This window comes from Eptesicus fuscus, chromosome 1, assembly GCF_027574615.1.
Source record: "Eptesicus fuscus isolate TK198812 chromosome 1, DD_ASM_mEF_20220401, whole genome shotgun sequence".
In the NCBI taxonomy this organism is placed as follows: domain Eukaryota; kingdom Metazoa; phylum Chordata; class Mammalia; order Chiroptera; family Vespertilionidae; genus Eptesicus; species Eptesicus fuscus.
The window spans coordinates 127,167,356-127,180,450 of NC_072473.1; the positions used below are offsets into that span (position 1 = coordinate 127,167,356).

Consider the following 13,095-nt stretch of genomic DNA (forward strand, 5'->3'; position numbering starts at 1 on the left):
GAGTGAGATAGAAACATCAAAGATGAGAGAATCATTGATCGGTTGCCTCCTGCATGCCCCCTGTTGGGGATCGAGCCCGAAACCCAAGCATATGCCCTGACCAGGAATCAAATAGGTCGACACTCAACCACTGAGCCATGCTGGCCAGGCTTAGTAAACCATTTATTAATTTGTTTGTTTGTTTATTTATTTTTTAATCCTCACCCAAAGATATTTTTCCATTGATTGAAGAGAGAGGGAAAGACAGAGAGAAAAATTGATGTGAGAGAAACACATCAATTAGTTGTCTCCTGCATGTACCCTGACCAGGGCGGAGCCTGCAACAGAGGTGCATACCCTTGACCGGAATCGAACCTGGGACCCTTCAGTCCGCAAGCCAATCAATGCTCTCTCCACTGAGCCAAACCAGCTAGGGCTTACTTAAACCATTTAAAGTAAATTACAGACCCGGCACTTCACCCCTATATACTTCGGCGTGCATTGCCAAAAACACTATTGTGGCTCTTAGAAATCAAAAGCAATCTTTTCTACTGCAAAGAAATTAGAAAATACACCAAGTGGCCAGATTATTATGACCTCTGAACGCATAATAATCTGGCCACTCTGTGTGTGTGTGTGTGTGTGTGTGTGTGTGTGTGTGTGTGTGTGTATTAGAGGCCCAGTGCATGAATTCGTGCATGGGTGCGGTCCGGCCAGCCTGGCCAAGGGGAGGGGACATGGGCAGTTGGGCAGCCTGCCTGCTGGTCGAACTCCTGGTCGAGGGGACAATTTGCATATTAGCCTTTTATTATATAGGCTATACACTGAGTGGCCAGATTATTATGCGTTCAGAGATCATAATAACCTGGCCACTCAGTGTATATGCAAAAAAGAATTTAAAAATAGTACAATCAGAATAAAGTAAAATTCCCTAGAATTGTACCACCTAGAGAGAACCAATGCTGCTGTGTTGGCAGATCCCCTCTGAGGCCTTTCCTCTATTCACATATGTGTGCGTGCATGCGTGCGTGTGTGTGTGTATGTGTATGCATACACACATATAAGCACACAATGTTTTCTTTCTGTATTTTACTATGAAAAATTTCCAAGATATGGAAAAGTTTAAAGAATTGTACAGTGAACACCTATAAGCCCACTGTATAGATTCTGCAAATCTATGTTTTTATCCATCTACCAATCCATCTGATTTTTAAAATGCATTTTAAAGTCATTTGTAGACATTGCTACACCTCACCCCTAAAGACTTTGGTGTGCATATAATCAACTAAAGTGCAATATTTGTTTTAGATATCCTCCTTCTCTTGAGGCAAAATTTTCAAACAGTAAAAAGCATATGCCTTAAGGGGGTCAAATGCATTGATGAGTTTTGACAAATGTAAATACTCATGTCACATATGTATATATTTTAAATATTTATATTGGTGTTTAGAGAGAAAGGAAGGGAGAGAGAGAAACATTGATGTGTGAGAGAGAAACATCAATTGGCTGCCTCTTGCACGTTCCCCACTGGGGATCAAACCAGAAACCTGGGCATGTGCCGCGACTGGGAATTGAACCGGCAACTTTTCGGTACAAGAGACAACTTCCAACCACTGAGCCACACGGGCCAGGGCTCACATATAATTTTTAAACAAAAATAGAATGCTGGCCCTGGCCGGTGTTCAGTAGTGATGTACCTTTTTTTTTTTTTTTTTTACACCTGATTCCCTATTGTCAGAGACAGGCTACTTCCAGTTTTTTCACTAGCATAAACAGCATTGCAGTGAACATACTTGTAGCTAAATATCGGCTCACATCCTTAATTTTTCATGAAATGGTTTTAAAGATATAATCACACTTTCATACTAGAAAAGCACTTAAATTTTTTAAATTGATTTCAGAGAGAAAGGGAGAGAGAGATAGAAACATCAATGATGAGAGGGAATCATTGATCAGCTGCCTCCTGCATGCCTCATACTGGGGATCAAGCCCACAAGCATGTGCCCTGACCAGAATCAAACCCGGGACCCTTCAGTCTGCAGGCCAACACTCTGTCCACTGAGCCAAACCGGCTAGGGCTAGAAGAGCACTTTTGATGTCTGGAGTGTGCATATGAAGATCATTAGAAGAGACCAGGAGGGAATCAGCCAAGAAGTTGGGCTGAGTCCTAGTGAGCACATGATGGGGCTGCAACCAGGGCAGAGCCTTGGAAACTGCGGGGCAGACAGGAGAGTCAGGGAAGAAAGGCAAAGGGAGGGGGAAATCCACGCTAATTGAGCATCTGGTGTACCAGGGATTGTGCTGGGCGTGTGTCACCTCAGTTAAGTAATGATCATCTCCGTTTTCCAAGTGAAGAAAAAGAAACTGCTCTTCTGTCTCAAACTTGACATTCCTGCAAGAGGGAACGATTTATGGTTTCTTGTATATGCCTACTGTCACACACACCTCGTCTTTACCCCTCTACCTGAAGCTCAGCACCGCCTTAAGGGAAGCCCTTCCTTAGCAACCCCCACCCAAACCGCAGAAGGGCGGGTCTCCTCTTCCGGACTCCTCAGCCTGTCACAGCACTAATACCCTTGTATTGTCCCTGTTTGTCTCCCCCCCCCCACCCTAGTCCCCCTCCACCCCCGCAGGCCACTAGCTCCTTGAGGGTAGGGTCTCCTCTGGGGCCCAAGTCCCTAGCACCGAGTCTGGAAGGTATTAGTAACTATTGGATAAATAGCTCAGACAGGTTAAAGGATGTGTGCCTAAGGTCACATGAGTTACAAGTGAAGGAGTCGAGGGTCCAACCCAGGTCTGTCTGACTCCAGAACATCTGCTCTTGACCTCTCTGATCGCCTTTGCTTGGCCTGCCTAACCCAACATCTTTCTTTTTTTTTGCCCCCAAGGACTGAGGAGGAGAAGAAAGACTGGGTCCAGGTAACATCCAAGAAGGCTTTGTGGTAGGGGCAGGAAGAGTATGAACAGGCTCCCAAGGGGTTGGTGAACTCTCCCCTAAAACTGACATCTGACCACTATGAGCCTGGACAACAAACTTGCCCATCCCCATTTTACAGATAAGCTCACTGAGGTCCAGAGGTAAAAACTCACCAATTCTTCCCTTTAGAGACCTGCCTCCTCTGGGAGTGTGAGCCCCGTGAGTTAAGCCCTGTAAAAGCGTAATGAAGCCCAGACAGTGGCTAGGAAGGCCTTTTGAGGTGTTTCAGCCACCGATCGCCGCCCTCATTTCACAAATACAAGAACTCAGCCACCCAGCAAGGGGCAGAGCTGTGCCCGGAACGCAACTTTTCCGACCTCGGGCTAGGTCATAGGAAAGTGAGGTGCGGGTGGAAATGGACGGGTTGTGAGGTGATCTGACCGCCTACTTCTTACACCTCCTCCCCAGGCCATCAACTCCACCCTTCTGAAGCATGAACAGACTCTGGAGACCTTCAAACTGTTGAATTCAACAAACAGGGAAGATGAAGACACCCCCCCTAACTCTCCAGTAAGAGTCCCGCCCCCTCCCTCTAGACTGGGCCTCCAAGTCCCACCTTACCTGGGGAGACCGGAAGCACAGTCTTGTTGGTAGGGCCGCAGAGATCACTGGGAAAATGGAGGCCCAGAGAGTAGGAATGACTTGTGTTCAGTAGCACAATAAGGTAGGGAGAGAGCCGGGACTCAAAAGCAGGTCTTTTTTTTTTTTTTTTTTCCAGCAATGCCTTTAACATGCATACATGTAACATGTAATACAGTAGCAGAAACACGGGAGTTAACGAAACTGTATAGCAATATTAATTCTCTATCTCCCGGAATTTATTTCGTATAAATCAGAAGCATATACTAAAGGGTAACTATGCTGATTGTGGCACAACACTGAACTATTAATAACCACTGACTAGTCATTGAATATGGGACTATTGTACAATACTATGTTACATGTTTTTTATTTTTTTATATATATATTTTTATTAATTCAGAGAGGAGGGGAGAGGGAGAGAGATATAGAAACATCAATGATGACAGAGACTCACTGGCTGGCTGCCTCCTGCACGCCCCCCACTGGGGATCGAGCCCACGACCCAGGCATGTGCCCTTGGCTGGAATCGAACCGGACCCATCAGTCCACAGTCTGATGCTCTATCCATTGAGCCAAACCAGCTAGGGCTGTTATAAAAACAGCTTTGTGCCGAAAACGGTTTGGCTCAGTGGATAGAGCGTCGGTCTGAGGACTGAAAGGTCCCAGGTTTGATTCCGGTCAAGGGCATGTACCTTGGTTGCGGGCACATCCCCGGTAGGGGGTGTGCAAGAGGCAGCTGGTCGATGTTTCTCTCTCATCGATGTTTCTAACTCTCTATCCCTCTCCCTTCCTCTCTGTAAAAAGTCAATAAAATATATATATTTTTAAAAAAAACAGCTTTGTTTTAAAACACAGCATAGGTAACTTCAAGAAGGATAGGATTTTTAAAAATGCTTAACAGCTATGATAGGATTTTGTGAAATAAGAAAATTGTGAAAGGCAGGTCTTCTGACTGTCTGCTGCCTCCCAATGATGATCCAGGCCTTAGGGCACGGGCGAGGGTTGGCTGGGCTGGGCCTGGGGAGTAGCTGCCTCTGACCCAGGACCTGGCCCTCTCTCCAGAACGTGGATCTTGGGAAGCGTGCCCCGACACCCATCCGAGAAAAGGAAGTCACCATGTGCATGCGCTGCCAGGAGCCCTTCAATTCCATCACCAAGCGCAGGCACCACTGCAAGGCCTGCGGGCACGTGAGTGCTGGGAGGCTGGGCAGAGCCAGGGAGGGGCCAGGCCGGCCACCTGAAGGCCCACTTCTGAGAGGGCAGGGTGAGGAAAGGCCGGGAGTCCATCGTGGGAGTTGGGACACTGAAGGGGGAAGGCCTTCTGGAAATCAGGCATCTCTTGCCCATTTGCCACTTCAGGTGGTTTGTGGGAAGTGCTCCGAGTTCCGGGCCCGCCTCATCTATGACAACAACCGCTCCAACCGTGTGTGTACTGACTGCTATGTGGCCTTGCACGGGGTGCCTGGGAGTAGCCCAGCCTGCAGCCAGCATACACCCCAGCGCCGGAGGTCCATCCTGGAGGTAAGTGCCAGGCCTATGAGCACTGACCCTCACACGCCAAGCACATGGGCCCCAGCCACCCACCCAGGGATTGAGGCCTGGGTATCTCTGAAACTGTAGTGCCACGTGCATCCACTGAACAAGTGACCCAAGCTAGGAGCTAGTAAAATGAATGCAACCGGATGAAAGCCAGGTGGGTCCTTTCGAGCACCTGGCAAAACCACCTGGCTTCTTATTTGAGTGCTTTAGGCATTTATCTTCAGAGTAACGAATCTATCCATGCTGTTCCTATCCCTGTTTTGCAAACGAGGAAACCGAGGCCCAAGGAAGTTACTTCCCCAAGTTACACAACCAGTGAGTGGGAGAGCTTGCATGTTTTTTAATTAACAAACGATCTCTTCTTATTACGAAGTAGGATATGTGCACTGAAGAAAATTGGACAGTCTAAACAAATAATAAAAACGCCCTATTTCTTCTACCCACTAGATTATCACTAACACTTATGCTTCCTATCTTTCTAGGCGCGTGCACATTTTGGTTTTGTTTCTTAGCCAAATCGAGGTATTTATTTTATTTAACATTTAAAGAACTCTTACTCTGTGCCAGGCACTGTTCTAAGCGCTTTGCATCTATTAATCCACTTAATCCTTACAGTAGCTCTATATGTTTTCCTTCCTAGTCAATACATCATCTAGAGCTGGGATTCTGAGCCTTACCCACCCCCCACTCCCCCCCATCCCCTTAACCACAATGCCAGGTCGCCTCTTGCCGAGTGTAGGGGATGGATATGTGACAAAAGATGAAAAAAAAAAAAAAAGGTGAGGTCCAAATGCAGAAAGGACTTGAGGAATAAATGAACCGAGGGAAGAACGCCCGACTGGCATTTAGGTGCCTCTCCCACCAGCTCTTAGAGGTAGTAGCCATGGCCTGTCTGACTCACTGGGGGACATTGGGCAAATCACTCCTGCCACCTGAGCTTCAGCATCCTCATCTGAAGTATGGGCAGAGGGGTACTGAAGCCCAGGGGACCCCGGCCAGGCCTTCCCTCAACACTGATGCCCTCTATGTCTCTGGCCACAGAAGCAGGCCTCAGTGGCTGCGGAGAACAGCGTCATCTGCAGCTTCCTGCACTACATGGAGAAGGGCGGGAAAGGCTGGCACAAGGCATGGTTTGTGGTCCCTGAGAATGAGCCCTTGGTGCTGTACATCTACGGAGCCCCTCAGGTGTGCATCCTCCTCCTTTGGGTCCCTTCAACCACCTGGCAAAGCCAGGCTACCCTCCCCCCCCCCCACCCCGCTTCCCCTTCAATCCTTGGCCTCTCTTGGCCTTGGGGATTGCGTGAACCTAAGTAGAAATCAGAACCCCCACCCTTGGTGAAACACACTGGCTAGAAACAAGGAGTGATTGTGGGCCAATGTGGAGGGTGGGGTAGGGGGAGGGGCTAGCTTTCCAGAGAAAGGCAGGAGGCAGATGGGGCACTACTAGATCCAATCTGGATGGGGAAGAACGCGTACATGGGGGCGACAGCCTAGACCCGTGGTCGGCAAACTGCGGCTCGCGAGCCACATGCGGCTCTTTGGCCCCTTGAGTGTGGCTCTTCCACAAAATACCACGGCCTGGGCAAGTCTATTTTGAAGAAGTGGCATTAGAAGAAGTTTTAAGTTTAAAAAATTGGGCTCTCCAAAGAAAATTCAATCGTTGTCCTGTTGATATTTGGCTCTGTTGACTCATGAGTCTGCCGACCACTGGCCTAGACAAAGGCCTGAAGACATTACTGGGTATACACTAAGGGAACTAGCCCAGCTGGTTTGGGGTGTAGGAGGAAACAGGTATTTGAACCCAGCCTGAGTGCAGCCTCCAGTGACCCTGGCTCTGTCCGTCCCCCAGGATGTGAAAGCCCAGCGCAGCCTGCCCCTCATTGGCTTTGAGGTGGGGCCTCCCGAGGCCGGGGAGCGGCCCGACAGACGGCATGTCTTCAAGATCACCCAGAGCCACCTGAGCTGGTACTTCAGCCCCGAGACAGAGGAGCTGCAGCGGCGCTGGATGGCCGTGCTCGGCCGGGCGGGCCGTGGGGACACGTTCTGCCTGGGGCCCACACTGTCTGAGGACAGGGAGATGGAGGAGGCACAGGTGGCAGCTTCCGGAGCCACCGCTGAACCCTCTGAAGCCCCCCAGACCCGAGACAAGACCTAGAGGGTTTGGGGGGACCTGGGGCCCCCTGTCCCACACTCTAGCTGCCCATGTCCGACGGGGGGCCCCAGCCCCCTCCCTCCCAGCTCAGTCAATACTTGAACTCCCATCATGGGCACTTTCAATCCCGAATGCTGGGTCTTGGGTTTTTTAATTCATCTTTTCACAAAATGGGGGCTTTTCAAAGAAATATTCCTACAGTGATGTTCATTTTTTTTAATCCCCGTCCCCAGGGAGGGTGGGAGCTGTTGCTAGACCTGCCTGAACTAGGCCGTTTCCCCATCCCCTTAATACCCCACAGATCCTGCCTCCACCCCATTCCCCTAAAAGCACCAGAGGCAGGAGAGACCTGGATTCAAGTGCCAGTTCTCCCACCGAGGCCCTGGCCCTGGCCCACCCCTGCCCCCTCACCCAGAGTGAGGTGGGGCAGTGACCAGATCCTTCCTGCCTCTCCATGGCTTACAGCTTCTACCCAACCCCAAGGCTACCCAGTATTTTATCGTCCAGACCCATGGCAGGGCCACCGGGCAGGACAGGGGAACAGGGGGGGGGAAGAACAATGGATACTCTCGGTTTTGTTTTGTTTTTTAAAGAAAAAAAAATACAGTTTATTTCAGGCTTACGGAAACTTCCGGGGCACTGCTGTGCTCCGTTCGTCCGTCTGTGTGTTTGTCCAAAAAAAGTACCAGCCTGCTAGGGCGGGCCCAGAACCTGCTCCCTTGCTGAGCTCGGCGTCTCAGCTCCCCGAAGAATGACGCCAAGGCTACTCACAACAGGCCAAGCGACAGGTTCCATTTTAAGGTGTTATTTATTCATGTCTTTTAAGCCTCATCCCTGGACATGGATGGAATTGGATGAAGAGTTTGGAAAGAGGTTGCAGGAGACAGAAAACAAAGCCCAGGTCCCCCAAGCTCACCACCTTGCCAATGTCAGACTTCCTGAAGGAACCAGGGCTGGAGGCTGGGCTGCAGGATGGGGCTGAGCTGCTGTGTGTGTGTGTGTGTGTGTGTGTGTGTGTACGGGCAGCAGGAAAGTGGGAGAGGGAACACCGCTACTTCCGTTCACCTTGTCCATGACTCTCTCTTCCAGCTGCCATGTTCATCTCATCGTTCCTGACCCAGCAGAAGTATTGGTTCTGCTGGTCCTCTCTCCCTTCATAAATCTACCTGCCCACTTGTCAACCAGCATTCAGCGCCTCCAACCACACCCGCACCCACTCATCCTACTCTTCACACTGACTGCACCCAAGGCCCTGTGCTGGGAAACCAGGCCTCGTCATTCGGATCGTAACTTACGGCCCAAGGGGGTGTGGTCAACCAGGTCCTACCAACCCAAGGCCAAGGACCCAAGGGCTCTTCTTCCCCTGGAGGGAGCTAGACAGGGGAATAGGGAGAGGATGGAGATGGGATAACCAGTCCAAAGGTCCACAATCCTCAAAACAAGGGCCCAAACCATCGCCAGCCCCACTCATTTCTTTCTCCGGACAATGGTCCAACCATCCTCCACTATATCTTCTTCCTTAATAGTCTGGGAGTCTGGACCAGAGGGTTCAGGCTGGGGGCAGACCCCACCGGTCGCTGCCCCATCATTTGTAGCTGTGACCTGCAGGAGAAACACAGAAGGGAGCTAAATACAACACCTCCCAGTTGTGGCCATTGGAAGACCCAGGCTCTCCTCCCCGCTTTGCAAGGATTGGCTGTGTGACCTTAGGAAAGTTCCTTGCCCTCTCTGGAAAATACAGCCACTACCACCCCATCCCCATCATTTCCCTATGAAAGTAGTTGATCTCCCAGAAAATTGAAAATATCTACATCTCACCCAGCCAGCATGGCTCAGTGGTTGAGCGTTGACCTATGGACCAGGAGATCATGGTTCGATTCCCGGTCAGGGCATCCGCCCAAGTTGCGGCTCAATACCCAGTGTGGGGCGTGCAGGAGGCAGCCAATCTATGATTCCCTTTCATCATTGATGTTTCCGTTTCTCTCTCCCTCTCCCTTCCTCTCTGAAATCAATAATAATAAGTTAAAGAAAAATCTACAACTCTCCACCCAAGGGCACCCCTCTCACCTCCATCTCCTCCGCGCTGTCCGCATTATCATCATCCGTCTGTTTGTCTGTCGAAAGTGCAGTGGCTCTAACCCTGCGCTTTCTTTGGGTGATGTGGGAGGCCAGCTCCTTCATAGTGGCCCCATCACCCCTCTGGAAGTGGTAGAACATGGTCTGCAGCTGCTGGCTCACCTATCAAGAAAACATTCAACCAGCTTGGGTTTCCTAGGGAACCTACAATGCAACAGCCCGTGTTTGCAGCAAGAGTGGGGGAAGGGTTTGGAATTTCCCAGAAGAGAATGGGGCTCTTTCCTCCCCCAAGGAGTTCACTCAGGAAGGAACCACATACAAAAAGCTCAGGTGATGGCCTGAAGCACTGAAGGAGGGCCTCCTAGCTGGGAAGGCACAACTAGTAAAACTGGGTTTGAAAGATGGAAGATGTAAAAGGGAAGGCAATCCCAGCAGGGGGGTGATGCTAACCAGGGAAGGGGTGAAAGATGTACCTGGCCCGGCTTGCCCTTGGGATGGGGGTGAGGAACAGACCTGGCTGGGAATGGTGTCTCAAGAGAAAAGAGAAGCCCTAGCCGGCTTGGCTCAGTGGATAGAGCGTCGGCCTATGAACTGAAGGGTCCCAGGTTCGATTCCGGTCAAGGGCACATGCCTGGGTTGCAGGCTCGATCCCCAGTGTGGGGCGTGCAGGAGGCAGCCGATCCATGATTCTCTCTCCCTCTCCGTCTCTGAGATCAACAACAAAAATTTTTTTTTTTTTAAAAGAGAAGAGGTAGGATTTGGAAAGGCCTTGGAAGACTAGGCAATAGGGAGTCATAAAAGGTTCTTGTGTAAGACTCAATGGTTACAGCCAAGGGTCTTGGCCTAAAATAAACACTTGGGGAGAAGAAAAGCTATAGGCAAGAAGGGGGCAGCGGTGCCCATGACATGCTCACCTGGGGCAGACTCCCGTCCTCCACAACTGTATCAAACTCGTTGGTCATGAGCTCCCTGAGAAAGTCCTCCACCTCATCCAGCTCCAAGTCAGCTGAATGGGAAAGGACAGGGCCCGTTGGTCAGAGAGGAGCCAACCTCACCGCTCCTGCCAGCTGCTCTTCAACGCCTACTTGCTGGGGCCACATCTGGTTGGTGGGGAAGGGTCCCCACAGGGAGCCTTTTATTCGCATTCTGGGTTTGAACATCACCTTTTTTTTTTTTTTGAAATGGAGAGACCCTTCCTAACTGTGGCTCCGTGGATACAGGAGGCCACGGACCAATGGGATAGATGAGAAGAAATGGATATAAATACGTGCAATGATGAAATCTCACAGCCTTAACATCAACATCCTATTATGTGGCTTTGGCTAAGCCCTCCTCCGGGCTTCCGTTACCCTATGGGCCCACCCTCTTCTTCTGAATTGGAGAATGACTCAAGAAGGTCTTCTACAAAGCTCCTCCCACCCCACCCCCCCAAGACCTCATTCACCCCCTTGCCTTTCCCAACCACTCTAATCTAATAGCCTCCAAATCTGTCTCCAACTCAGACTGCTTCACCTATTTCACAGGGGCCCCAGACCCTCCATATCCAAAGCCAGACTCATCACCTTACTTACCCCCCAAAGGTACTTCGCACACTCCAGGGTTCCTCTGTACCATGAGAGGCACCTCATCCACTAGGGTCACTCATACCAGAAACCTGCCTCCTTTTCCTTCCCCCTCTACGGCCAAGCCATCTCCAAGTCCCTAACCCACCCCGCCTTTTCCATGACTCTCACCACTGCCCTAGTTCAGGCCTCATCACTTTCGGGAGAGAAACATCCTCCCATTAGTCAGCAAATCCTATCCTATTACTCACTTTACAACCTGCCAGTGAATTTTTCTCACCTACTGCAGTGTTCATATTGGGCTTTTGAGAAGTAACTGTCCTGCTCGGTTTTAAAGGCATCTATTGCAGAAAGCTAATGGGAAACCAAGGTAAAGAGGCTTCTTTTTACTAGTTCTTCCCTTCTCCAAGCCTTTACTATGTTCATGATTATTGTGACGCTTGAGGAGGAGCTGCAGAAAAGAGCTTTTCTTACATAATTTGGCTGGAGAAGTTTTTTTCTTCACTGAACATTTAAGAACTATGCCTCCATAGCATGCATTTTGGTAAATACTGGCCTAAAGGACAAAATCAAAGGCATGTAAGGCCATCAGCGTCCTACCCTTTTCCGGGGCCTCCCCACTCCCCCCAGCTTCACTCTTTGCGCCACTCCTCTCCTCCACACACCCACAAGCAAGCAGGCAAGCAAGCATGCATGCATGCATGCACGCACGCACACACCACACACACACACACTTACTCCAATACTGAGCACCCTACCCCTTTCCAAATATAACACACAATCTCCTCACACCACAGAATTTGAGTGTTGCTCTCTCTGCCTCCTCCACCTAGTTAACTCTTTCTCATCTCTTCCCACTTGGCTCAACCACCACCAAACAGGCCTCCTCCCCAGTCTCATGCTACCCCCGCACCCTGAGCGCCTCTATATTAGAACACCTACCACCCTGTGTGTGAATGCCTACTTCTTTATCCGGATCCCTGGCTGGATTGTCAATTTCCTGGAGAGAAAGTCTCTGCCTACTGTCATCTCCAAGACTACAAAACTGAGTGAAGAATTTTGTAAAAATCGTATTATGCCAAAGGCCCTCGGCGAGGCCCCTTATTCTTCTATGGCCCTCAAGACACAGCAAAGGTGTAGATCCCTGTTGTTCAAGTGGCCAGATGTGGTTATCCAGCACTGAAAATGCGGCTAGGCCCAACTGAAATTTGCTAGAACTGGCCCTAGCAGGTTTGGCTCAGTGGCTAGAGCATCGGCCTGGGTTCGATTCCGGTCAAGGGCACGTAGTACCTCAGTTGCAGGCTCCTCCCCGGCCTGGGCCCTGGTCAGGGCGCCTGCAGGAGGCAACCAATCAATGTGTTTCTCACATCCTGTTTCTCTCTGTCTCTCCCCCTCCCTTCCACTCTCCCTAAAAATCAATGGAAAAATATCCTCGGGTGAGGATTTGAAGAAAAAAAAAATTTAGTAAAACTAAAATACCCAGATTTTGAAAACGTAATGCTAAAAATGATGCAAAGCAACTGCAGAATTTTTTTTAACGTAATGAGACGTGACTCGCATTCTATTTCCATTGGACAGCTCTGGGGTGGCGACTTTCATGCCCATTTTAGGAATTAGGAAACTGAGTCTCAGGGAGATAAAACGCCTTGCCGGAGTGAAAGCATGAGTAATACCCCCTCCCGTAAGGCATCTGAACCCATAATTCTGACTCCAAAGCTGGTATGCATGCCACCTCGCCCTCAGGTACCAGCCGACAATTGCTCAAGAGGAAGTGCGGACTCTCCACCCCCAGCCTCCTGCTTCCCCACCCTCCGCCCCCTCGTCCCCTCCCCCACCCGCCCCCCTCCACAGTCGCAGCTCCTGACGTTCGCTCACCATTGCGGAAGAAGTACTCCTCCACGGCACCTCCCAGCCACTCGGCCTTCTCCTGGCTGTGCACACCCCCGAAGCCATTCTCCACAGCGATCTGCGAACACAGGCCCAAGCCGACCACGTCAGCCCGACAGCCCGCTGGAGGTGACGCAGGAGTCCGCCGCCGAGGCCGCCGAGCCGCAGCGCCAATGCCGGCCGATTCTTAGTCTGTTCCAGGCCCTAGCCATTCCCGTCCCGGACCCCACTCACCTGCAAGGCCGGCCAGGCCTCCAGCGCGGCGCGGACGCCAGCCCTGAAGAGAGCTCTCAAATCCTCCCCAGCGCCCGCCATCATCGGGCTGCTGAGCATGTGATGCG

General features: G+C 50.7%; 2 protein-coding genes across 2 annotated transcripts in view; one reads left to right on the forward strand and one right to left on the reverse strand.

Annotated features, from left to right (window-relative positions):
• Window positions 1–7,900, forward strand: part of FGD1 (FYVE, RhoGEF and PH domain containing 1) — a 40,784-nt gene extending 32,884 nt beyond the window's left edge. The window contains exons 13-18 of the mRNA XM_008158297.3: window positions 2,868–2,898; window positions 3,365–3,466; window positions 4,601–4,726; window positions 4,898–5,059; window positions 6,119–6,262; window positions 6,927–7,900. Coding sequence (XP_008156519.2) covers window positions 2,868–2,898; window positions 3,365–3,466; window positions 4,601–4,726; window positions 4,898–5,059; window positions 6,119–6,262; window positions 6,927–7,232 — 871 coding nt within the window. The 3' untranslated portion in view covers window positions 7,233–7,900. The remainder of the gene's footprint in view (window positions 1–2,867; window positions 2,899–3,364; window positions 3,467–4,600; window positions 4,727–4,897; window positions 5,060–6,118; window positions 6,263–6,926) is intronic.
• Window positions 7,901–8,018: 118 nt separating this feature from the next.
• TSR2 (TSR2 ribosome maturation factor) lies at window positions 8,019–13,095 on the reverse strand. The gene is made up of 5 exons (XM_008158298.3): window positions 12,989–13,095; window positions 12,743–12,833; window positions 10,220–10,311; window positions 9,297–9,467; window positions 8,019–8,831 (listed from the first exon to the last, which is right to left on the reverse strand). Exons 1-5 carry the CDS (start codon window positions 13,085–13,087, stop codon window positions 8,697–8,699), a joined length of 588 nt encoding a protein of 195 aa, XP_008156520.2. The 5' UTR covers window positions 13,088–13,095; the 3' UTR covers window positions 8,019–8,696.